At 44.7% G+C, this 25,237-nt stretch overlaps 5 protein-coding genes across 7 annotated transcripts in view; 2 read left to right on the top strand and 3 right to left on the bottom strand.

The window, feature by feature from the left end:
• Positions 1 to 49: 49 nt before the first annotated feature.
• On the bottom strand, positions 50 to 1,115 carry LOC6563475 (Golgi SNAP receptor complex member 1). Its single transcript, XM_001990178.2, has 4 exons — positions 1,041 to 1,115; positions 781 to 971; positions 336 to 721; positions 50 to 269 (listed from the first exon to the last, which is right to left on the bottom strand). The coding sequence occupies exons 1-4, from the start codon at positions 1,066 to 1,068 to the stop codon at positions 167 to 169; spliced, it is 708 nt and encodes a 235-aa protein (XP_001990214.2). The 5' UTR covers positions 1,069 to 1,115; the 3' UTR covers positions 50 to 166.
• Positions 1,116 to 1,358: 243 nt separating this feature from the next.
• LOC6563476 (cleavage and polyadenylation specificity factor 73) lies at positions 1,359 to 4,167 on the top strand. Its single transcript, XM_001990179.3, has 5 exons — positions 1,359 to 1,500; positions 1,555 to 1,716; positions 1,776 to 3,067; positions 3,501 to 3,943; positions 4,007 to 4,167. Exons 1-5 carry the CDS (start codon positions 1,427 to 1,429, stop codon positions 4,094 to 4,096), a joined length of 2,061 nt encoding a protein of 686 aa, XP_001990215.1. The 5' UTR covers positions 1,359 to 1,426; the 3' UTR covers positions 4,097 to 4,167.
• On the bottom strand, positions 4,101 to 5,639 carry LOC6563477 (cleavage stimulation factor subunit 2 tau variant). The gene is made up of 2 exons (XM_001990180.3): positions 5,404 to 5,639; positions 4,101 to 5,338 (listed from the first exon to the last, which is right to left on the bottom strand). Exons 1-2 carry the CDS (start codon positions 5,538 to 5,540, stop codon positions 4,183 to 4,185), a joined length of 1,293 nt encoding a protein of 430 aa, XP_001990216.1. The 5' UTR covers positions 5,541 to 5,639; the 3' UTR covers positions 4,101 to 4,182.
• Positions 5,640 to 5,814: 175 nt separating this feature from the next.
• Positions 5,815 to 15,199, top strand: LOC6564263. Its single transcript, XM_032737546.1, has 7 exons — positions 5,815 to 6,705; positions 8,376 to 9,406; positions 9,803 to 10,575; positions 10,737 to 12,924; positions 12,990 to 13,126; positions 13,181 to 14,244; positions 14,323 to 15,199. Exons 2-7 carry the CDS (start codon positions 8,606 to 8,608, stop codon positions 15,099 to 15,101), a joined length of 5,742 nt encoding a protein of 1,913 aa, XP_032593437.1. The 5' UTR covers positions 5,815 to 6,705; positions 8,376 to 8,605; the 3' UTR covers positions 15,102 to 15,199.
• A 1,801-nt stretch (positions 15,200 to 17,000) lies between these two features.
• Positions 17,001 to 25,237, bottom strand: part of LOC6564264 — a 38,003-nt gene continuing 29,766 nt past the window's right edge. For 2 of the 3 annotated variants that reach the window (XM_043214925.1, XM_032737088.1), the window contains exons 2-9: positions 22,973 to 23,176; positions 22,770 to 22,909; positions 21,575 to 22,246; positions 21,382 to 21,516; positions 20,472 to 20,926; positions 19,213 to 20,412; positions 17,949 to 19,141; positions 17,001 to 17,880 (exon numbers count right to left, since the gene is read on the bottom strand). In XM_043214925.1, coding sequence (XP_043070860.1) covers positions 17,206 to 17,880; positions 17,949 to 19,141; positions 19,213 to 20,412; positions 20,472 to 20,926; positions 21,382 to 21,516; positions 21,575 to 22,246; positions 22,770 to 22,909; positions 22,973 to 23,056 — 4,554 coding nt within the window. In that variant the 5' untranslated portion in view covers positions 23,057 to 23,176 and the 3' untranslated portion in view covers positions 17,001 to 17,205. The remainder of the gene's footprint in view (positions 17,881 to 17,948; positions 19,142 to 19,212; positions 20,413 to 20,471; positions 20,927 to 21,381; positions 21,517 to 21,574; positions 22,247 to 22,769; positions 22,910 to 22,972; positions 23,177 to 25,237) is intronic. The other variant, XM_043214926.1, reaches the window with a different exon arrangement.

Raw genomic sequence — 25,237 nt, 5'->3', positions numbered from 1 at the left:
AAAAGTTACCAATATTTAAAATTGGAAAATTCCTACTGAAATTGGTTTATAACTTAATTATTAGTTTTTATTGCTATCACAAGTTGATTATATATATACCAAAAGTTGGGGGAAAACATACAGAAAAAATTGCAATTTGTCGGAAATGTGTCGAATTGACATTTTGTTAATTGAAAGCATAGATCAGCAGCAGGATGACACAGAACGCGATAACTGCGCCCAGAATAAGCGAATCGCGTCGCTTTTTGATATTGATGCGCTGAATGAGACTGCAAGACAACGAAACATTCGATTAGAACAGCGCTCACAATCGTTATCTATTAAAGATAGCTTACCTGGATATCAAAGGAAAACGATTGGAAATGTCATTAAAACGAGTCTGCAGTCGCTTAAATGCCTGTCGTTGTGCATGCAGATTATCTCGCGTCTCGATGGCAATATTAATCTGATCGTTAACCATGTGGCCGGCACTGCTCAAATGCCCGCTCTCCTTCATGTACATCTCGCGCCGACTCAGCCCCGATATCGATGGACTACCACCCGTGGCCAGACCCGAGCCACGCAGCAGTTCCTCGCGCTCGATGCGCATCGTATGATTGGCACCGATCTTGTTGTACTCCTGCCGGTAGCCCTGCAGGATCTCCCTGTGCCGCTGCAGCGTATGCATCGCTGCACTTCCACTCGCAGGCAGCTCTGACATCGACTCATTCAGCGTCGACAACTACAAGGCACAAATCTGATTATATTTGGTTGCTCATTTCTTGAATCTCTTCGTGTCACCTTATCGAGCATTTGCTCAATTTCCGCTGACAGCGAGTCAAAGACATGTTCGCCCAGCAGCGGTGATGTGTCAGCAGCAGCAGCGGAATTGTTGCCACTCAAACTGCTGCTGCTGCCTGCTCCAATTTTGCTGAATGCCACAAGTTTGAGGTCGATTTCGTTTTCCAGAGTGCGCGCCTGCTTGCGTAGCACTTGCAACATAATAACCACAAAATCAATTGTACATTTTAACAAATTTGTGTTTTATTTAAAATACCTACCATCATAGCTATTTCCAACCATTTGCATTTGTTGCGAACAATATTTTTACTTGCATAGACAATAATAAAAAAAAAACAGCTAGCGCTGCTACCAGGGATGCATTAGAATTAAGTCTAGTATTTTTTTAGGCAAGTAATTTATTTAAATAAAGTTTATTTAATTTTTGAAAATGTCTTTCTCTGTCTTTAATCGGAAAATATATACAATAGACTATACTTTATTTTTTAAATATCCGAAAAATTTAACATTTTCGTGGTATTTTCTAAATTGTTGTCGATAACATATAATCGATAGTCGCAATCATATGTGAAAAAATTGAACGAGTTTTGTTGCCGGCGAAACGTTGAATTTATTAGAGCTTAATTTGTAATATAATTGCACAATCATGGCCCAAGCGCAACCAACAAATGACACACACATGCCCGATGAGGAGAGCGATCTGCTGCAAATCAAACCGCTGTAAGTAAGCAACAATTAAAAATGAGCGTCGATTAAATCTGGCTTTGGTTTCAGTGGAGCTGGTCAGGAAGTGGGACGCTCCTGCATTATGCTGGAATTCAAGGGCAAAAAGATAATGCTGGACTGTGGCATACATCCGGGTTTGTCTGGCATGGATGCGCTGCCCTATGTGGACCTGATTGAGGCGGACGAAATTGATTTGCTGTTCATATCACAGTGCGTTTTCAGGCATAATATTTGTTAATATATATCTATTACAAGCTTATCCCTTTCAGTTTTCATCTGGATCACTGTGGTGCTCTTCCCTGGTTCTTGATGAAGACCAGCTTTCGGGGACGTTGTTTTATGACGCACGCCACGAAAGCCATTTATCGCTGGATGCTCTCAGATTACATAAAAATCAGCAATATATCCACCGATCAAATGCTATACACAGAAGCCGATCTGGAGGCGTCCATGGAGAAGATTGAGACGATAAATTTTCATGAGGAACGCGATGTGATGGGCGTGCGTTTCTGCGCCTACAATGCCGGTCATGTGCTGGGCGCAGCGATGTTTATGATCGAAATTGCTGGCATCAAGATTCTATATACAGGCGACTTTTCGCGCCAGGAGGATCGCCATTTGATGGCCGCAGAGGTGCCGCCAAAGAAACCGGATGTTCTAATAACCGAGTCCACATACGGCACACACATCCACGAGAAGCGCGAAGATCGCGAGAGTCGTTTCACAACGCTAGTGCAAAAGATTGTCCAGCAAGGGGGTCGCTGCCTGATTCCGGTCTTTGCCTTGGGTCGCGCCCAGGAGCTGCTGTTGATATTGGATGAGTACTGGTCCCAGAATCCTGATCTGCACGAGATACCCATCTATTATGCCTCCTCGCTGGCCAAGAAGTGCATGGCCGTCTATCAAACGTACATCAATGCGATGAACGATCGCATCCGTCGCCAAATTGCCGTTAACAATCCGTTTGTCTTTCGTCACATTTCCAATCTGAAGGGCATCGATCATTTTGACGATATTGGGCCGTGTGTGATCATGGCTTCGCCCGGTATGATGCAATCGGGCCTGTCGCGCGAACTCTTCGAAAGCTGGTGCACAGATCCGAAGAATGGTGTCATTATCGCCGGCTACTGTGTGGAGGGCACACTGGCCAAGACAATACTCTCCGAGCCGGAGGAGATCATTACCCTCTCCGGGCAAAAGCTGCCGCTGAACATGTCCGTCGACTATATATCCTTCTCGGCGCATACGGACTACCAGCAGACCAGCGAATTTATCCGTCTGCTGCGACCCAATCACGTCGTCCTCGTCCACGGCGAACAGAATGAGATGTCCCGCCTGAAACTGGCGCTGCAGCGTGAATATGAAGCGGATGCCAGCACAGACATAAAGTTCTATAATCCACGCAATACGCACGCCGTCGATCTCTATTTCCGCGGCGAGAAGACAGCCAAGGTGATGGGTCATCTGGCGGCCAAGAAGCCAGAAGTGGGCAGCAAACTGTCCGGAGTGCTGGTCAAGCGCGATTTCAAATACCATTTGCTTGCACCCTCGGATCTGGGCAGTAAGTATTATCTATTATAACTGACTGATTAATGAATTGACACATTGATCAATTATATATATTTATATCAGTTTTATATTTATTACAGCTGAAAGATTGTTGAATGAGAAATTTATGTAATCATTGATGATGAATTACATATATATTTATATTCCAGTAATATATATTATTAGTGACAAATATCTAATTATATCAGTTATATTATATTATAACTGACTGATTGACTGAATGACAAATAGATTTACGCATTGATGGCCAGTTAATATATAATATATTAATGTAATATATATTTGTATTATTTGATTGAGTGAATGACAAATTGATTGATGGTCAAATCTTTTATTATAATTTCCGTGATAAGGATTTCTTTAAATTCAGGCAAAGTTGTTCATCTTTTTGCTAATCCTTTCAACCCACTTCGATCTTCCAACAGAATACACGGACATGAGTATGTCAGTGGTGACGCAGCGCCAATCGATTCCGTGGTCCAGTTCACTGACGACACTGCAACTGCTGTTGGATCGCATCGGCGCTGGCTGCGTGGAGATCGTTGAGCCGGAGCGCAAGTTGCGCGTCTTCAACTGCGTCGAACTGACTGTGGAGCAGAAGATCATTGTGATGGAATGGCATGCGACGCATGTGAATGACGTCTATGCGGATGCCGTGCTCGCCTGCCTCATGCAGTCCGAGCTGGGTGGCACAAACATCAAGGGCGCCACCAAGCAGACCAAATCGGAGGAGTCCCGCTTCCGCGAGTGCCTCATCGAGACGCTGCAGGACACCTTCGGGGACACCTGTGTGCCAAAAATGTTCAAGGGCGATGTGCTCCCAATTACGGTCAGCGGCAAACATGCCGAAATCAATCTGGAGACACTGGTAAACATGGATGTGAAGTATATAGGGATTAAGCCACTTCAAATTCACAATCTTTAATTGCAGACTGTTCACTGTGCCGAGGATGAGGTGTTGCGCCAGATGCTTAACACCACCTTGCAGAAGCTACATCAAACACTGGTCTCCGCCTATTAATTCCAACCTGAATGTGTGAATCTTCTTTATTATTAACATTCAATTCCAAATGGTGTACAATTAAAATTCAACTCGAAGACTTTTATTTAGCGTGCCGTTCGAGTCTTTGCTATCTGCTCCTTGAGCACCAGGATGCTGGCACGCTGTTCCGGTGGCAGCTGGGCAATCTGATCGTCGGACAATTGCAGCACCTGCATGATGAGAGCGGCCTTCTCCTGATCGGAGGCATCCGACGGCAATACGCCATGGGCGCCCAGGCGACTCTGGAGCTGCAGTGCCGCCGACTGTTGCTGTTGTGTCACTGACTGCTGCACCTGTGGAGGCGGCTGTTGTTGCTGCTGCTGCACTGGTCCAGGCGGCATGGCGCCACGTAGACGCGGATCCATCGGACGTTGGCGTGGATCGCTCGGATAGGGAATCGATGGTGCTGGTGGTCCTTGCTGTTGCTGCTGCGGTTGCATTTGAGCGCGAGTACGCGGATCCATAAGTGGCGGCGGCACCGGATTGGGCATTGGTCCACCTGGCACCTGACGCATATCCTGATCCAGGTTGCGGGCGATCATGCGCGGATCCATGCTGGCTGGACCACCGGACACCATACGCAAATCAATATCGTTCGAATGCATATTATTAAAGCTGGGACCGGGCACAGGCATGGGTCCCGGTCCACCCACAGCGGATTGTGGGGGTGGCTGCTGTTGCGGCGGCTGTTGTTGCTGCTGCTGCTGTGGCGTCGGTATCATTGGCATAACGCTGGGATTGGGATGTGGATTGCCACCGAGAACGGGTGGCATTTGATTCGCCTTGAAAAGCATGCCCAGCGCCTGCTGAGGATCAACAATGCGCATCACGACCATGGCCTGCAGCAGCGCATAGGCCAGCTGGGGATTTAGCATGAGCATTTGACGCGCCTCGGACGGATTGCTCACAATGCACAGTTTCATTTGCTTCATCAGCTCGTACATTTGCTCCGGCGGCAAAGATGCCACTGTTTTCGTGATCAATTCGGGCGCATCGTCGGGATCACAGGGCTCGCCGTATGGGTTCTCCACTTGTGGTCCCTGCAACAGCTGTTGCATCTCCATGCGTGACTTCTCCGTACAAGCATTGTCCACGCGCAGCGTTCGCCCTCCGATTTCGTAGCCATTCAGGTTGCGCATAGCACTCAGTGCAGTCTCTTGATCCTTGTATTCGCAGAAGCCAAATCCCTTGGGTTTGCCGCTCTCCCGATCAAAAACAAGTCTGTAGAAGATGTGGCATGTTATCAGCATATATTCAGACACATGGCTCAGAGTTGGCCGACTTACTTGAGGGAAAGAACCGGGCCGACTTCGCTGAAAATTTCCTTGAGCTTCTCCTCGGTAGCCTCGTAGGGTATGTTGCCCACAAACACCGACCGCATGGACTTGTCCATAATACTCTGTTCCTGCGCCTTGTCTGCCATTTCGCTTCTAATGTTTGTTTTATTTGCCGCGCACTGGATGAATAGTAATAATTACAACAGCTTTACAAAATCGGAATGCGGGTTGCCAGTTGGCTGCAAATAAAAATTTCCCAATGATGCAGCCACACAGAGTTGCTTTTAGCTTGCGGTAGTGTTGAGAAGTGTCAAAATATGGTTATCATAAGTCTTACAACACTCAAACGCCTGGTGTTGTAATTTTTCGTTTTGTCGCAAGGTGAAATCGAAATGACGGCTATAAAATAGTGTAAAGTTTATCAAAATCGCTAAATATATTATCAAATTGTAGCTAATAAAGGCGTTCGACAGTTATGCATGAATATCCCTTGGAAAATCGACGCATAGTGCATGAAAATCGCGATTGAAAATTTACTTTGTGTGTAGCACACACGCACACACACATGAAGATAAACGCAGCAATGGCCTCGCACTCGCACTCGCATTCGCAGCATATATAAAAGCTCACTTGAATATTGAAGAAGGAGCGCACAAAGCAAAAGACGAGAAGAAAGATTTCTGTGTCATTGAACGAGGCGAAGAGGCGACGACCAGACCAGACCCAAGACCAAGGAGCCTCGAACAGCAAACGCAGCAATTACACACACACTCATACATAAACAGATGTAAGTGTATGTGTATGTGTATAATAACAGCTGCAGGTGCATAACTCTGCAGGGATACTAAGCTTAAGCCGCCCCCCCCTCAAACACTCGCCCTTTAATCGATGTCCACACAAAAACGTAACGATCGATATTGACGCCGCCTGTATCTATATTTATGTGTGTGTGTATATATCGCATACATATGCAATTACAATTCAATGTAAATTAGTAATCATTACACATTGTGCGTATGTGTGTGTGTGAGACGGCTCCTCTCTCCTTGAATGAAATCAAAGAGAACGAAACGAAATTGAAGAAACGCAAAGCGGAAATACTCTAAAATTGTGTCTACCTATCTAGTGCGTGTGTGTGTGTGCTTGTGTGTGGTGTGTGTGCAAGTGTATCAGCAGCACAGTACATTGTGCGTGTGTCGAGTGTGTGAGTGGAAAATCAAAGCAAGCGAGAGAGGAGAAAAACGCTGCCGCAGCTGGCAATCCTACGCAAGATCAGATCAACACACATCACAAACATAATTAGCAGCGAAGGTGGGTAAAGGAACTCCAACTGGCCATGAGAGTTGATTCATTTGTACTCATTGCCCAAAGTATCGATGCACAATAGATTCATACATACATACGCACTTTTTGATTCATACGACTCTTGTGTTCATCGCAGTTTGCATTGTGAGCTTCGCTCGAAAGAAAAATCAATAGCAACAGACGTAGACATTTGCGTATGTTTATTTCATTTTCTGGTTTGTGCAGCCCCAGCACAACCCTTATACGAGAATGCCCACATAGCACACACACACACCATATAAGAATATATAACAATAAGCAAAAGGAGAAAATTACAAAAATAATTCAATAAAAACAACGCAAAAAATTGACCATTTCCAGTGCTTAACAACAACAACAATAATAAAACAGATGAGCGAATTGATGTATGTTTGTACTCGTGTGCATATAAAACCTTCGTATGTATGAATGTACTATTGAGTACTTGTGACAAATGCTTTCGATATTTTCTCATTGGGAATGTGTACATACATGTGTGTATATACTTTTAATATTCCTTGATTGCTATAAGCAACGTTATTTATTTTCTTACGTAAAATTGATCGAAAGCTGATCGATAACGAAACAGTGCTTACGGGACAAAGAAAAAATCAGTTGCGTTTTGCAAAGTTTACACGACAAACAAATTAGATTTTGTTTATAGTTGACCAGCTGTTTATTTTGACAGCTGAATTGGTTGGCACTTAGATTGGCCGAAGCCGTGCTTTATCTATCGCAAATTTTTTTGTAAGTCTGCAATGGCAAATATGCACATATATCACAATATATATATAAGAAAAGAATTATACTTTTATTTGAATACCTTCTTTGTCATGACTTCCAAGCAGAATTATTATCGGGTAATTATTAGAAACAAAAATCATTCGAATATCACATTTAGTGATATTCATATTGAAAAGTCAGAGTATTGGCTGATTCATCACACTTATTGCTCACGCCCAGTGCGAATAACACCAACACGCCATTATCGTGATGTTGCCGTGTGCCCATCGTCCTCGTCGTGCTTAGCACACACGTTGATGGCACACACAAAAAAAAGAGGAAAAAAAGCTGTTCCAAAAGTTGTTATTGTTGTTGGCACAACAGGGCATTCCATTCCATTCCATTTGCACTCTGCACTGTGCACTCTTCCTCGACAGCAGTGCGGATGAAGCTTTGCTTGATATGCCGATGCTGTTGTTGCTGCAGCATACATGTGCACACGTGTAGGTGCGCGCGCGTGTTTGTGTGTGTGTGTATGAGTGTGCTTGAGAATATTTATGTTTATTTGTTTTTGATTTGTCTGCCGCACTTGTCCTTTGTTTAGACGTCTTTCACTCACTCTTCTGTCATTGACTGTCTGTTTGCCCTGTTTCGCTCTCTTTCGCTCTATCCCTGATTGCGAAAGCTTTCGCTCTTGCTTGGATTGCATTGCAAAGAAGAATATTGTTGCACGTTTCCATAGATTACGTTGCAGTGATCCGGCCTTAAGCTGCAAAAATTCTTTGCTCTACCATATCAGTTGGATATATATGTCGGTATCAGCTTACGGGAATGGGAATGCTTACGTTACTCATACGTTATTTGTTTATATAAATATGAATATGTACATAAATGTGGCAATCACGTTTCGTTTTCGGTTTTTATTTTACTTGCAGCAGCGCCGCTCAAGGATTGAGCAAAATGGCAACAACGCGAACAGCAACAGCAACAAAACTTACAGTTTTATGACTCTGATTTGCCTGAGAGAGAGCGCGAGAGAGTGAGAGAGAGAGAGAGGGACAACGAGAGCTTGAGGAGGTAAAGAGCAGCAGCAGCATCCGCCGCCGCCGCCGCGTTAAGCTTGAGATTAACTGTGGGTGAGTAAGCAAATTGTCTCATCATCATCATGGTGGACAGTGTGCAGTGCCCCGTGTGCACCTTGTATCTGCATGCGGGCATGAATCTCTCGGATCACTTGGAGACACATCCCAAGGAGCAGGTCATCAAGGCACTGGTGCAAATGACCATTGCTGGCAACAACAATGGTCTGGACAGCGCCCTGGCGGCAGCTGTCATCTCCAGCAGCAGTCGCTGCAGCGTTGCCTCAACCGAAAGCGTCGCCTCAACGCCGCCTGCTGTTGATGTCAAACCAGATGTGGCATCAGTACCAACAGCGACAGCAACACAACCGCCACAGCCACCCCAACCACCACCAGCAGCAACAACAACAACAACAACAGCAGCAGCATCAACAACAAGCACAGCGCAATCAACAGCACCGAAGGCTGTCGCATTGCTGGACAACGCCAGCAGCAGCAGTAGCAACAACAACAACAACAAATTGAGCAATCCACCGATTAAGGCAGTTAAGAGTGCGCCACCCACGACTGAGGCGCCAGCCACCACATCCAACAACAACACACCCACCATAAGCAACGTGTCTGCTGTCTATCCGGCAACCCTGACAACCGACTATCGCTACGAACAGCAGCAACAGCCACAGCTACAGCAGCAGCACCAGCAGCTGCATGGCTTTCCACGTGGCACCACCACTACACTGGTGATACCACAAGCGCCGCAGCAACAGCACCACAATTTTCTGGCCAACCAACAGCCGCCTGCGCACTTTGCCCACCAGCAACAGCAGCCGCAGTCGACCATGAAGTTCACGTATGCAACAGCAGCGTTGCCTCCGCCTCCCTTGCAGGTCAGTCTAAAATTGAACATGGCTTAAAAGTGCTCGTTTGGAAATTAGAATTGTCCACAAATTAAAATGATTTCATAATTCGAAATCTGTACAAGTAAATAGAAAACAAAATAATATATTTTAAAAATATATATGTTCATAATTCGATATCGAGCAAATATAAATTTTTATGAATTTCGAAGAAGACACATTTCGAATACTTATTTTCATCAATCTGTAGAGTTTTTAAATGTTTTTCTTTTTTAATTTACACTCTTAAAATCGATTTTTGATATTCCCTTTGAAATGAATAGATTTTATTATTTATTTTCTTTCTTTCTTATTTCCACGCGATCACAGAATATTCCAACAGAAATTTGCTAAATGTTTACATCTTCTTCTTCTTCGTATCCATAGCTTTTTGCACAGCAGCCGACGGCAACGCAGCCGCATCAGAAGCCTCCACCCGCCTATGGCGCCGCCATCAGTCAAATTCGATCTCAGCATAACCAAAACAAGCAACAACACCAACAACAGCAACAGCAACCACAACACATAAGCGTACAGCAGCATAATGCAAATGCAGCACCACCGAGTGGCAAACAACAACACAATAGCAAAATCCATGCGGATATCTTTCTGAATCCACCGCCACCGCCACAGCTCACAATTCCATCGTCGGCGTCGGCGTCATCGTTGTCGTTGTCGCTGTCCCTGTCGTCATCGACCTCCTCAAGACTGCAACATCCCCAACAGCACCACCAACAATCCCATGCGGCTAGCAGCAGCAGCAGTAGCAGTAGCAACAGCAACTATGCAGCAACCAGCTGCACTCCCAGCTCCTCGGTTGCTCCGATGTCCGGCACATCGTCGGCACGCGCCAGCAGTCGCCAGTCGAGCAATTCACCCTTTGGTGCCCTGCTGAATGCGGCTGCGCACGCTGCATGCTCCTCGCCCGCTTCGACTGGGGCGTCTGTGCTGCGCTATGCCGAGTCGCCAGTGGCCCACTATCTGGAACGGGATAACGGTGATTTCATAGTGCAGGAGACGCCCAAGCACATTGTGGAGTGTGTCGAGAAAGACGACGGTGAATTCTCCGTGATTGAGCGCATCTATCAGTCGCCACCCAGCGTTCTCCACATACACGACGACGACGAAGAGGAGGAGGAGGACGAGGATGATCAGCAGGGGTAAGCCATGAACAAATTGCATATTAATTTTGTGCCTGCTGTTGTGGAAAAAGTATATTCAAAGATTTCTCAGCTTTACTACGTACGTTTAAGCATAATCATATATATATATATATATACATTTGGAAAATATATATTAATATTGCAAATATATTTTCCAGTTGGGCAAACAGCGATGAGGAAGATCACGTCAAGGTGCCACACGAGCATGTCGAGGATGGCGATGATGAGCACGAGGATAGTCGCAGCCGAGTTGCACCCAAAACGACAACGAAAAAGTCACGCAAGACAAAATCGAGTGGCAGATTGCACAAGCGCGCCTCCAAGCATCAGCTGGCCACGACGACGGAGGACGAGGACGATTTCATGAGCATAGGCAGCAGTTGTGCCGAAAGCGAGCATCATCCAGAGGAGCAGCTGCAGCAACAGCAGCCGCAGCAACAGCATCCGCAGCAATTAGCATCGGCTGGGGGGGCAGCCCAGTTGGCGGCGAGCTCATCGCCAGCTCAACTTTGCACTGCGCCCTCCACGAGCAGTGGAGCTGCTGTTGCTGCTGCTGCTGCCGTCGCCGGCAGTGGTGGTAAATTCATGGCCAGCGGCACCATCAAGTCCAAAAAGAATCGGGTAACGGTGCTCAGCGATGTGCCGCTCAACATGAACGAGTATCTGGATCTGGTGGGCAACATTGTCGCCTCGAGTCGGATTGGCGCAGCGCGTCCTTTTGCCGCTGTAGCGCCCATACCGCTCGTCAAGGTGGAAAAGGAGGAACCCATGGATGAATATGATGCCGTTGAGGTCGAGATGCAGTTGGAGCAAAAGCCCAGCCTAGAGCATGCTAGCGGCAGCAGCAGTAGCAGCAGCAGTAGCTGCAACAGTAGCAGCAGCAACAGCAGCAGCAGTGGACATGGCACCACCAGCGTGATACGCATGGCTAGCACCAGTGCGGCGAACGTGGCCGCCGAGGATCTCACACAGCCGCTGCCGATGAAGGTGGAGGTGGAGCCAACGGCGCTGCTGCCGCAACGCTTCTCGGCACCGGGGCAGCTGCGTGGACCCAAGAAATTAGTCATCAAACCAAAGGCCACAGCGACGGCAACGGCGACGTCAACGACGAAAAAGACTGAGAACAACGCTGCTGCTATTGCTATTAGCAGCAACAGTAGCAATTGCGCCGAATCCCATAGCATATCAGTGAATACGCCCGCCGAGCTTGTGCAGATCAAGAGCGAGAACGTGGAGGCGTCCACATCGAGCAGTGGCAGCATATTGGAAAAGCATCTGACTACCAGCTATGCGGCACAACAGGCGGCACGCAAGCACTCCTCCGTCAACGATGACGATGCACGTGTCCTGCTCGAGTTTGCCAACTCGAAGCAGCTGCCGATGCCGGGCAACAGCAATCATACCACGTTTGTGGTGAACGCGGCCAGTTTTGCGTCAGCCGGTTCCGTATTTGCCAGCGGCAGCAACAGCAGCGGTGTCAATGTGCAAAAGTCAACCAAGCCAGGCTGTGGCGATGAGTACATTCTGCCCGATGACACCAAGCTGGAGGTGGATGAAATTGTGATATCCTCCTCGTCTTCCTATGCCTCCACCTCGCAGCAGCAACAGCAGCATCTCCAACAACAAACACAACAGCAGCAGCAGCAGCAACAACAATCTTTGCAGCAGGCGCAACCATCCGCCTTCACTGAGTTTAGTTTTCTGTACCACCAAAACACAACAACAGCAACAGCAGCTGCAGCAGCAGCGGCAGCGGCAACAACGGCGACATCTACTACTTCCAACTTTGCACCGTTTGGCATTCAGCAACAGCAACAACAGTTGCAGTTGCAAAATCATCCGCAGCATGGGTCCAGCGAGGCAACCAATGCCGCAACGCTTGCATCCTCGTCGAGCAATTCGTCTGCATTGGATCAGGAGTGCTCGATGAATGCCTCATTTCGCGTGGCAAAGCCACAATCAATGCTGGGCACTTGGTATCAGCCACATCAGGCGCAGCATCAGGTGACATCTTCGCACAGTCCACAGCATGTGGATCAGCCGAGCAATTTTATTGCGGCTCTGTCTGCCGTCGACTGCTGCAGTGCAGCCGTTGATAGCGATATGAGCGAGGCTAAATACTTGGATCTGGATGCCTGCAAGCGGGAACAGCTGAGCAACAGCAGCAGCCATATGCCATCCGCCTCGACATCGACCACATCGTCATCGTTTGCTGCCGCAGCAACGGAGAGTAGTCTCGTCGGTGGCCTGGGTCTGAATATACGCACCGATGAGAAGATGCCCGCCAAGGGTGAGATTTCCGAACAGGAAAGCAACTGCGACATTGAGAACTCTTGGAGTCAATCGGTGAGTGGGTCCTGAGAAATGCATTAGATGTCAGCATAATTGAAAATTAATAATTGCAATTGTAGATGTATGGCGACATATCACAGCGTTACTTTAGGAATCAGTTCACGGATGGCTACAATCAGCAGCTGGCCGATTGGCGTCACGACTATTATCCGGCGCAGGATCTCAGTGGCCAGCAGCAGCAGCGAGAGCAAAAACGGTAAGTTGGATATTCGCTTTGCTGCAGTATTTCAAGTCATGGTTCTCCTTTTAGATTTGACTTCAATGCGGTCGCCTCGGAGTACACACAGCCGGGCGAGCTAGAAGCTTCCTCGAGCTCAACGAGGAACAATCATTTGTTGGATGCACAGCCCACCACTTCCTCGTCGTCATCGGCTTTGTTGGCTGGTCCACCAATAGCCTCGACATCCCGCGCTGCCGCCGAAGCGGAGGCGGTTGCAGCAGCGCTGGCTCAACGGAAGCCAGCACGTCGCAAGATCTACAAGTGTCCACACTGTGTGGCCATCTTCGAGAAGCTAAAGGAGCGCAATGCGCACATGATTGGCGAGCACAACTATGTGCGCCAGAATCGGCGTCTCATCTGCACGCAGGCGCTGGTCAGCGCTGCTATGCTCGCCCAGCCGCTGGCTCAGCAGTCAGAGCAGCAAATGGAGCTGGAGCAGCAGCAACAGCATCAGTTGCTGCAGGTGAGCCACAGCACGGGCGGCGCCGAGCACGAGGATTCCAAGGATGGTATTGTGAAGATTAAACAGGAACATTGTCACGACAAGCACGATCCAACATCGGAGCAATTGCTTGGCCACTTGGAGCTGCCGGATGTGAAAGATGCTGGCCTGCTCGAAACCAGTGGTGAAAACGGACGCGATGCGGACATGAAGCCACCAAACACTGTTGCTGAGCTTGACGAGAAACCGACCATAGCACCGCTAGCCATGACGACGCCCGCTGCCAAACTGGCTGCTCTTTATCGCATGCTAATTGCCTACAACGAATCGAAGCTGGGCCAGGAGCGCAACAATCTAAGCGAACTGGAGCAAAAGGCCATGGAGAAATCAATATTCTTGTGCTACATTTGCCGCACCGATTTCCCCTCTGTGAAGCTGTACGATGCGCATCTAACCGAGCATCCCGCCGAGTGTTTTACTTGCGGCAAGAAATTCTATCGCTGGAAGAACTTCTCGCTGCACCTGAAACGCCATCTGGGCTGGAAGGAGTTTGGCTGCTATGTCTGCGACAAGAAGTTTGTGGTACGCAGCGCTCTCGTCGAGCACATGCGGATGCACACTGGCCAGACGCCACTCAAGTGCAAGATATGCGGTAAGTGCCACAGTTCAAGTGTGGCATTGATTGTTAGGCGTATTTACGCTTATTCCTAATTCTGATTTGTATTCTTAGGCAAGAAGTTCAAGCGATACTCGAACTTGACGCAGCATCGCAAGCGCCACACTAAGATGACGGTGCGCAAAAAGGAATATGTGTGTCACTGTGGCGAAGTGCTGCCCTCAAAGGCCCGCTTCCTGTGGCACAAGGAGACGCACGACTTGAAGCCCAAATGCTGTCCTTACTGCTGCGATCGTTTCGTGCATGCGAACTCGTTGCGTCGACACATCCGGCTGGCGCATTCGGACAAGTTCGACTATGCCGAGCCGATGGAGTGTCCCATGTGCAAGCAGATCTTTGCGAAGACATCGATTAAGGCGCACATGGCGACGCACTCGACGGATCCGCAATACGATTGCGCCATCTGCAACAAGAGCTTCTCCACCAAATGGAATCTCAAGATACATTCGTGGGTGCATGCGAATCGAACGGCCAAACCGTTCAAGTGCGAATACTGCCCGAAGGCGTTTGTGCGCGAGTTGGACTTCAAGAATCATATGAATGCGCACAAGCAGATCAAGCCGTACACCTGCGAATATTGTGGTTGCAAGTTCATACGCAAGTACAACTATATGCGGCATAGGCGGGAGCATCATGGCAACAAGAAGTTCACGTGCGATCAATGCGACAAGTCTTTCCATCGCCACTACTATCTGATTGAGCATCGGCGCATTCACACTGGCGAGCGGCCCTTCCACTGCACCATCTGTGGCAAGAGCTCCACCACAAAGACCAATCACAACAAACATCTGAAGATTCATCATTCGCGCGATCCCTTCACTGTGGAGGTGTAAATGAATAAGGCGACTCTAATTGACTACAAAATCAATCTAACTAAAGTTTAATTCATTAATTAGCTAGCTGTTCATGGCTCTTCTCTGTGTGTGTGTAATGTGTGTCTGTGGTTATGTAAACAAAACAAAACAAAACAAACAAACAAACTAGTATTACCTATCGAACTATATGCATATATATAGATATATGTACGTATAGTTTAAATATGCGAATGCCAATTCTTGATAAACAACAAAAATGAAATCATTATATCATAATAATAACATTTTACTAATCGTACATTTGGATGTGGTTTAAGAGATTTAGATAAATGTGAAAGTGTTTTCCCCTCTATCCCTACCCCCACAATTCCTGTTTTCCTCTAGGTAACCTCACACAAACTCACAACGCTCACACTCGACACAAAACACTTTAAATTCGCAACACTTTGCTTTAAACACAAATTTCAAACAAATTGCTTTAATTTTATTTAATTGTAAGCAGATTTATATTAGTGAAATGACATGCCTAGTTCAGTGCAATATTCATCATTATTATCATTTAATTGTATGCTATAATTGTAAACATCTCAACTTTAGTTCGGTAACCATAATTTTATTCATTTACATTTATACATATTTTATGCATAATTCGTAAGTAAAAGGCAACACAAATATAGTTAATTTAAGTTAGCTACAATTGGTTTAACTATACATATTAATATGTGAATTCTTTTGAGTTTTCGAAACTTGAGCACATTCTAAGCCACCAAGAAAACACACACACACACACATAAATATATAAATACATATATAGAACAACAAACTTTTGGCAACCGACCGTTTTAGAAATTTGTTATATAATTTTCATATTTTTTTAAATTAATGTGAGACAAACTCTGCCAGCGATCGAAAGTAAACGAACACAACTGTCATATTGAATAGACATAAACACAAAAACCATCTCGATGTATGTAGCGAATATATATATATATATATATATATTTGTATTTGATTTGTAGTAGTTGCAACTTCTCTAGGCTATTTTGAATAATTGTTTGCGATGGTTTCGATTATGAAGCGATTAGTTAAAATTTCTAGTTTATAAGCGAACACAACACTGCATAAGCATTCTGGTAATTAATTCAATAATGCATTACATTATGATATGGAAAATAACAACAAAAACAATCGAAAAAAACAAACAAAACCACTTCAAATATTTACAACTTACATACAAATTTCAACGTGAATTAATGAAAATAAAAACAAACAAAAAGCCCTTTTTGTGGAAGAAATAAATGCAATTTATGGATAATTATAAAATCATATCTATGTGGAGTTTTTATTGGAGCGGGTCCTTGTAATTCTAACGAACCATGTTCTTTTAAAATTCGCCAGGAAATTGGCTGAGTTAGAGCTCTTTTCGTGGTTGGAGTGCCGCCTAAGGGTATGCTACACTATGCCTTGATAGAGGTTTTTAAGGATAGTAGGCTTAAGGGGCGCAATTCCATTAAAAAGCTGTTAAAAAACTGCTTTCGCTGTGAACAATTTTGAGATACAAATCTGAAACTGACCCGAATTGAGTTGAGACAAACGCATGCATATACACACATGCATACGTACACCCATCGTAAATAACTGGGCTCTGCAGAATGGCCAGTTAATCAAAAATATATGCATATGTGTATTAATTACAAGCGTCTGTCTTTAAAATTGTGGCATGATATTCGTGAACCTATATTCCAAATTTGCAGTCTCTGAGACCCCCGTGTTCATACAGATGCACATGATTAGATCGACCCTGATCAAGAATATATAGAATTCATGGCCTTGAATAATCTTCCTTCTGTTTGCACAAAACAATTATACCCATTTTCAATGGGTTCTGGGTATAAAAAAACAAGTACAATATTATAATATTCTTTGACGTATTTATTGATTAAATAAGTGATAACATAAATTTGGAAATACATGTTCATAGATGTACGAAAAAAACATAAAAGTGGATATTCATTATTCCATAATCAATATGTATTCATCTTAATAATATAAGGTGCTTAAATAATGAAAGTCTTGTCGCCATTCTAACGACTTCTCATAAATATTTAGTTAATATATGTATTTAAGAATTGTGCGGTAAATATATCCGCGAGTCAATTAACGGCTGGTAGATTAGCTCCTTTTTGTATTTATCCTCAAATAAATCGATCTCAAACATATTACCGTGACGAACAAGTGGATAATGGACGCAAGCAAACACTGTGGGGTAGTGGTAAAGATACTGCTGAAGCTTGCTGCGCGCAAATGAGTCTGTATACTTTGTGTTCAATTTGACGCCATGCAGCTTGACATGGAAGGATCGCAGCGGAAACATGAACAGCTGCTTGGGCATTACTTTGAGATCCACATAGGGCACCATTTCGATATCTGGGAAATCAATATAGCATACGGTGGCCTTTTGGTTGATTTGATGCAGCTCTTTGACAATAGCGCGATACCATTTATTATCCAGGGTGTAACGTGCCAGGCACAGTGCATCCACTCGCACAGGTACCAGTTGGGCAGCATCTGTAATCAGTGCACTTGTCTCCCGGGCTAGAGCCATTTTCTGTTTCGAAAACTCGGTAATTTGTGGCGATATCTGGAGTTCAAGGGCGGACAGCACTTTGTCGATGCTGCACGGAAAGCTATTGACGCCAGTGGGCAAACATTGTGGCTTGATCCCGTCAATGCTGTCATTATATGAATGCTGCGTGGAAGTGTCCATCGGCGAGAAATGAGCGCTACCCGACATTTCCTGTTAAATGACACGAATTGTGTGTTATTCAAATTGAAGAACTTATATATTCGGAATTAACTACAAACCTTGCAACGCAGCTGAAAACTATGACGCAACTGATTCAGGGCTGGATCTAGGTCAGGAACTGTAATGTTCTCATCATCCTCATTAGCAATGCCCTCATCGCTCTCAATGGTGTTGTCATCGGAGAAGCCATCGGCTAAAGTCTCCTCCTCATTATTATCGTTTTCATCATCATTATCGCTGCCATCATTTTCAAAATTAACGCTCGTTTGTAGCTGCTGCTTTGCAGCATCCTTACAATCAAAATCTTCCTCGTACTCCATCTGTTGCATCATCGCTGTGCTATTCATCAAGTATTTCTTCATCTCTTTGCTATTCATCAAGTATTTCTTCTTCGCTGGCGGTGGCTGAGCCATCGTATTGTTTTGGGCAGCAACTACTTTTGCCTTTGGCTTCATCCTACCCAACTCAAGAAGCTCATCGAACAGCTTGAAGCTCTGCAGTGCATTTTCGCGCTTCTGCTGTTTAATAAGCTGCTCATCCTTTTGCTGCAGGGGTGCAGCCAACTTGTTGTTCACCATCATGGTAGATATGTCCATGTCGCACACCTTGATTTGGCATTGTGGCAATCCGTTGATTCCTTTGGCCTGCACAACACGCACGTTGCTCAGTTTCATGACCACGCTTCTGTGGACAATGTCAATTGCTTTCAAGGTGTATTTGTTTTGTATGGGCTGCACACCATGGATAGTAATCGGCCAGCACATGGCATTTACGTGGGGAAAGGGCGCAAAGGGTACCATTTCGGATGGCAACACCAATTCCTCATTGCCATAGTCCACATAGTATACCTTGTGCTCTCCCAGAGCGTTTTGTTCGCTTATCACAATGCCGCGATAGAAAAAATTATCCAAGTGATAGATGGCCACAACAGGTTGACCGACCACATATGTGGTCGGGTCCAGATGCTTCAGCATCGGCTTGAAGTGATCTAACATCAAACGGCGCATTTTGTGCATAAATGGTGCATCGCTTGTCAGGCTTAGGTAAATCTCACAGTTGTAATTCACATATGTGGGCATGGCGGTAAAGAGCGATTTGTTGCACTCACGTGGCTGCAGCCAGGCCGGCGGTGCCTTCGTGCAACCAATGAATGCGCTTATGTTCAAATCATATAGCAATTCTGGCGGTAGCATTTCGTCATAGTGCTCCAAACCCAAGTTTGGCAATGCATCCTGCTGCGAGCGATTCCTTTCTAAAATGAAAGTGAAACGTTGTTTCAATTTGGATAAGAAAGCAGAAAGAACAAAGCTAAACGATGCATACCTGAAAATTTGTTATACTTCTCAATGAGGATTTTTTCGTCATCGGAATTAGGATCCTCGGACAACGTGCCGTTGCTGCCTGTACCTGCCGTTAATGTGGAGCTTATATCTAGTGATTGCTTGTTGTGATAGCTGACGGCCCAGCCGGCTTGCACTAGTGCAGCATTTATGCTCGTATACGTGATGCGTGCTGGGGAGAAGGGTCCCGAGATCTCAGTGCTGGCGCCCCACAAGGTGACCATCAAAGAGTCGCCTTCACGTCCATGTCCCGAGACTTTCAGTGAGCTATATGCCTGCAGCTGTGTTTTGAAGAACTCAATAGCTTCAGGGGACCACTTGTCGCCATTGGGAGCAATGCCATACAAATCGCAGCGGATGGCGCTGTTGCTGACCCGACCCAGATGCTCATCCATGATGACCAGACTGCTGCCGCGCAAGCCCAATGCCAGCTCGCCAATATCGCGCAGTCGAACATTGTATTTAAGATAGTCGTCACCGTTGGAGCTAACAATCTCACCGCGATGCCAGAGAGGCTCGAAATCCGCATAAGCCCTAGTGTTGACGTAGCACATCTCGCCTGGCTGCCAGACAGTCTTCGGGCTACACATCTCGTACATCTCTTCGGCAGCTGCCTGCACTGTCTGCCTCAGATCAGCAATGGCGGGCATAAAGTGCGCTAGGGTCACATAGAATTCGTTTGGATGCTGCACGTGGAGCACCTGAATGGCCGATCGATTCAATTTACTATCAGTCTTGACAGGCAAGGGCTGCTCCAGATACCCCTTGGACTGCTGTATCAAATTGAGCATGTCCGCATCCAGCTGCGACTGCCGCTGCAGTAATGGCTGCCGAACTTTGCTGCTTTCCCCGTTGGACTGGCAATGGTTTTGGTCAATTAGCACAGCGGCCACGTTGATGCTGTCGCCGCCGGAGGAACGCGTATGGTGTAAGGCGACATGGGTCACCTCGTCGGCCATAAATGTCACCTCCAATTGCAGCTGGGGATTGGAGGTTATCTGCTTGAAGGCAGCAATTGCAGAGGGTGTCCAGGTATAGTTATGCTCCTGCAATGTCTCCACATCTGCGAGACGACACTTAATAGCCAGCTCCTTACACCAAAATTCTTTCGGAAGCACAAAGAGATTACCCCAATAGAGTTTATGCGAGACGCCGATGTCCACCAGACGCACAGCCACGAACCCTAAGAATCAGAATGAAAATTAAGTCTGATATCAAATAACTGTATAGCTATCAGCTGACCTTTGGGCAGCATTTCCACTATACAGCCACGATGCCATTCACCATCCAATTGTACCACGCAACCGAGATGAAGACGACCCAAATAGATGGGCTCAAGTCGGGTAAGACTCATGCGATCCATGAAACATTGCAGCTTTTGCTGCATTTCACAACGTTTCCTTTCCAGTTCGTGCGGCATTACATAAAACTCCTGCGGATGCTGGATGTGCAGCATTTGGACTTTCAGCACATCTCCCACACGGGGCAGAAATTGGGGCAATCTTTGCGACTGCAACGCAATCAGTGGCAGCGGCCTCGGAATCAGTGCAGTGGCATAGTCTTCGGATGCACGCGCCAGGCCAGTGTATAAAAAAGATTCGCGCACCGAAATTTTGGACTCGTAATTTTTGGTTATGAGATCGATCTCGTAGAGCTCTGGCCCCAAGATGCGCAGCACGGTGATCTGCACAGGAAAGCTGACGGTAAAAATATGTATTTGGAATATATTAGCTTTTGTAATTAATTTTATTATATATTTAGGAAACACAAAAACCAAAAACTGATGGGGTGAATTTCTTATTGGAAACTACAGTGGTATCTGGTAATTTAGAACCTATTGGCTAATGATGACTCTATTTTAGGTAGTCCTACTTCTTGTTAAAATGTAAAACGTATAATAGAATTTAATAATTATAAATGCTGCTATGCTTCACGGTATTTAAAAGCATAAATATTAAAAAAAAAAAAAACACATTATCAAATTAAAATACCACAAAATATGATATCGGAGTTGGAGAAATATTTAGTGGCAGTTAAGTAGATTAGAATATAATATAGAATATAGTTCTTAATCGCTATGCATTTAGAATTGGTTCAAGTCAACTAAAGGAAATTTGAGTTAGAGAAGCTTGACTGCAAGTTGGCAACGTACTTTTTCACAAGCTGCTTAAGAAAGGCGCCAGCCTCTGGCTTCCAATCGCAACCATCGCTGGGCATCAGCTGCTTCAGGCTGCAGTGGACTGCGGCAAATGGCAGATTCGCCAGACATTCGGGCAGCTCAAGGAATCTGAAAGAGAATTAAATATAAGAAATGTTGGATTACAACAAATAATTATCCTACTTACTTGCTATAGTGCACCTCACAGTTGAGGCCGATGTCCGGCAAGAAAACATGATAATTATCGCGCTGATCGGCCTTCTGGCTAACCAGGGCGCGATGCATTTCCGAATGGCTGTGGCATGTGATATACTGCTGTCCCACAACAATGACGCTGGGTGGCCGGCAGGCGTCCGATTGGGCAAATGCCGCCAATTGCTCCCGTATGCAATGTGCCGCTCTAATGCACTGCACATAGAAATCCTCTGGGGATTTGATTGTACGCACGTAAACATGTGCATCTGTGCGAAACCAATCGCCCACGTGGTGGCGGGCCACAGCCATAGCATTGGCTGCGGATTCGTTGCCTCGGCTAATGTCTATCCCAGAGAATGTCTGCACAAATTCAGGCTGTTGTGCGTTACGCTCGCTGCCCCAACTGATGTTCATTAAGCTAATGCTTTCCTTGATGTTGTTTGGGGGAACACGCATTTGCTGCTTGCCGCGAGCAGAAATGGTTTTTGTTCTTTGGCCCGGCCAGCAGTTGTTGCCGAAGGAGCTCAGCGCAGAATTATAGTCAAGAATAACGCTTTGGCGATCGTACTCATTGTAGAACCGAACCTCAATTTGGGGATCAACAAATTTGCACTCGAAATGTGTCTCAAAAATCGTCGATATATTATCCATGGTGCAGCGAAACCTGAAAGCGTACCACAAATGATTTACGAAATTAAAGAAAAAACGATGTGGGAGCATTACAACAAACTGCAAGCTACTCTGTTGCCAGCAAAATAATATATGGTCGATTTACTACAACATATTACAAATTTTGGTAGTTTCAATTGTTTTTTTATTGTTAGTCTAGAAAATAAGTAAGTAATATTTTTGGAATTTTAAGTGTTGTTATTTCGGTTAACAAAAAAGGAATTTATATTTTTTCAGATTCGCAGAGACGAAGTATTTTAAGCGTTCTTCTTTAAGATCGTCAGTATTTGCAAAGTATTTACAACTTTACTTGTTAAAGAATTGCAGAGATATACGAGATTATTTAAGTTTAAACGGTCTACCTCCAGAATTCTTATGGAGTACATAAGTAATCCAATATATATATAAGTTGTGGACTTACTTAAATAATTGTGGTTGGTTTTAATTGATTTTTGTTGGCATATATTAAATAGATAAGCGGGAAATTTAATTTTATTAAATTTTATATTTTCACTTACTGATAGGGGTTGTTAGAAGACTTGGTAACGTGCACTTGGGTCGGCATCTTCTCCATGTGCTCGTTTGCTAGGCAAATAACATCCTTTAGCCAAATGTCCTGCGGCACCTCGCAGCCGCTTTGCAGCATTTGTTTTAGGCTCTGAGAAGGAAGGAAGATATACAATGTGTATTAGGATCGTAGCTGTTTGCGGTCAATGCTTACCTTTAGGACTGTCGCATAGCCATTTAACTGGCTCATTGCCATATCCAGTTGCATCTGCTGCGGCAGACTGGCCTCGCGCAGCATCTCAATGACCTGCAGCTCGGCATTTTGTAGTTGGCCATGCAGCAGGCGGAAGCAGTTTGAGATTTTGACCAGCGTTTCACCGGCAAAAGCGGCTAAATTCTTTTTAGAGTTCTTTACCACCTGCAAATAGAAAGGAGAGTCAGTTGCAGTTGACAGATAGAAGTCAGTGGATGTGCTAAATGTGTGTTAAATGACATTCTAATGACTGCAGCCAATGGCGACAAACAGGCAGGTGAATGGAGAGCGGCATATTTGAGTTAAGTTTGTTAATTGTGCAATGCTTCTTCGTCGAATGATCATTATCAGTCAGCTAGTCAGCATAGCATGGCTTGTGTTGCTGTTACTTTTGAAAGTGATTGTAAAACCAGCCAAAAATAAGAGCTACATTGATCTTATGACAGCTGATTTGCAGCAGATGACAGGCAAGTTCGCGCCAAGCGTTGCCATTGATCGGTTCTACCATAAATGGCAGGCAGACAGTGCAATGTTGTTATTATTATCACTATTATTATTGCTGTAATTGTTGTTGTTGTTGTTGGCACATCATTAAAACGAAACACAGCTCTCGCATCAGTTTTTGGGGCAGGGCGTCCGAAATGGTTATAGTTTTACATGCATTTGAAGTGCCCGAAGCGAGACATGAGACACGATGACTACAACCATGAGTACGACGACTCGAGTTCAACTCAATTCACACTTGACCTTGTCCTGGCATACAAATTGAAATGCTCTATCGTCTGGCCTAATTGCTGAACAAATACTATGCGGCTATAGTGTGTATAACCACACTCGTTCTCAGCCACTTGCCAATTAGTTTTAATGGTCAACATATAAATAATCAGAAAAAAACAACCAAATTAATTGTAATAAACTGCAAATTTTTAGTGCGCACTTCTCAAAAATCTCAAGTCAGACTTCCTACGCAGTCAGCGATACTTTTGGCCAGACTCTGACGAACTTTGTAGAGTGCGCTCAGACAACTTTACGATTATCATAACAATAATAATAGCTGGCCACTAAAACCACAAGAGTTGAGCCTATACTTTTAACCAATCAGAGTCAAAGCGCTCTCGATCAAGCTTAAAGTTCTTTAGAAAAATACTATAAAGGCTTGTACGAAATTTTGATATCCTACACTGAATGAATTTTAAGATAATTGCTATTCTTATGAAAACTATATAGCAACAGCTATTAAAAAAAAACCATTGCAAATTTAAACTACAATTTTCGCACACATTTCTCGACTGCCAAAGTTAATTAATTTTTGCTTATATCGTTTGGGTTTTAAAAGTAATTACAATGACTTTATACTTTAACTATTGGTAACCACATAAAAATGTGTTTATTTTAAATTAACTTTTGTTTATTTAATGCGAATAAGGAGAGATTGGAAAACGCTCAACGATTTTTGGTTTGTTTGTATATTTCTACTTTAGGGTTTCATTTAATGGTGTTCGATGTTCATTAGGTCGGTCGTGTTGTATATTGCAAAACAACCCAACTCACTAAGGAAGCCCACACAAATCTTGAGGCTTACCAAATTTTAGTTGCCAATAATTTGCTCACAACTTGAACCGGCGCATTTAGCGCATATTAAAACAATTAGCGAAGTAGTTATTAAAAGTTAAAAAAATGATAAACATAAAAAAATAAAGTTAATTGCGCGCAATTTCGCTTAGACTAAACCTGCGTTTTTTCTTTAATAAGCCGTCGACTGTCAGTTGAAGAGGTAAGTAACTCAGTCAGCCGTAGAGTAAGCCACTTCGCTTTTGCCAGTTTATCAATTGCGGACAGACAATTGGACAACTGGCGCTTTGAGCCGCCTCGTTAGCCACCGATTTCAAATTTTTGTTGATTTTATTCTTTTTGTTGTATTTGGGGCGTGCCGCAAAGTTATAATGAGAAATAAACTTTTGCTATTCGAAATTTGTATTTTTTTTTTATATAATAGATAATTTGTGTAGTTTCCTTTTTATTTTTTTGTGATGTTTAATTTTAATGGACACATGTGGGCGACGACTCTGGGAAGCGAAACATTTTTTTTTTTTTTTTTGCACTCTTCGACTATCTAATGAGATTATGATTTATGTTTATTGTGTGAAGCCTTGAAGGCTGCTTCTGTCTAAACACAAAAAAAAAACACAAATCAGGCTAATTAGACATGCTGGCCAGCATTACGGA

Source organism: Drosophila grimshawi, unplaced genomic scaffold (assembly GCF_018153295.1).
Source record: "Drosophila grimshawi isolate 15287-2541.00 unplaced genomic scaffold, ASM1815329v1 contig_311, whole genome shotgun sequence".
In the NCBI taxonomy this organism is placed as follows: Eukaryota; Metazoa; Arthropoda; class Insecta; order Diptera; family Drosophilidae; genus Drosophila; species Drosophila grimshawi.
Note: the sequence above shows the minus strand (reverse complement) of the source record. Positions and strands in the feature narration are given on the sequence as shown.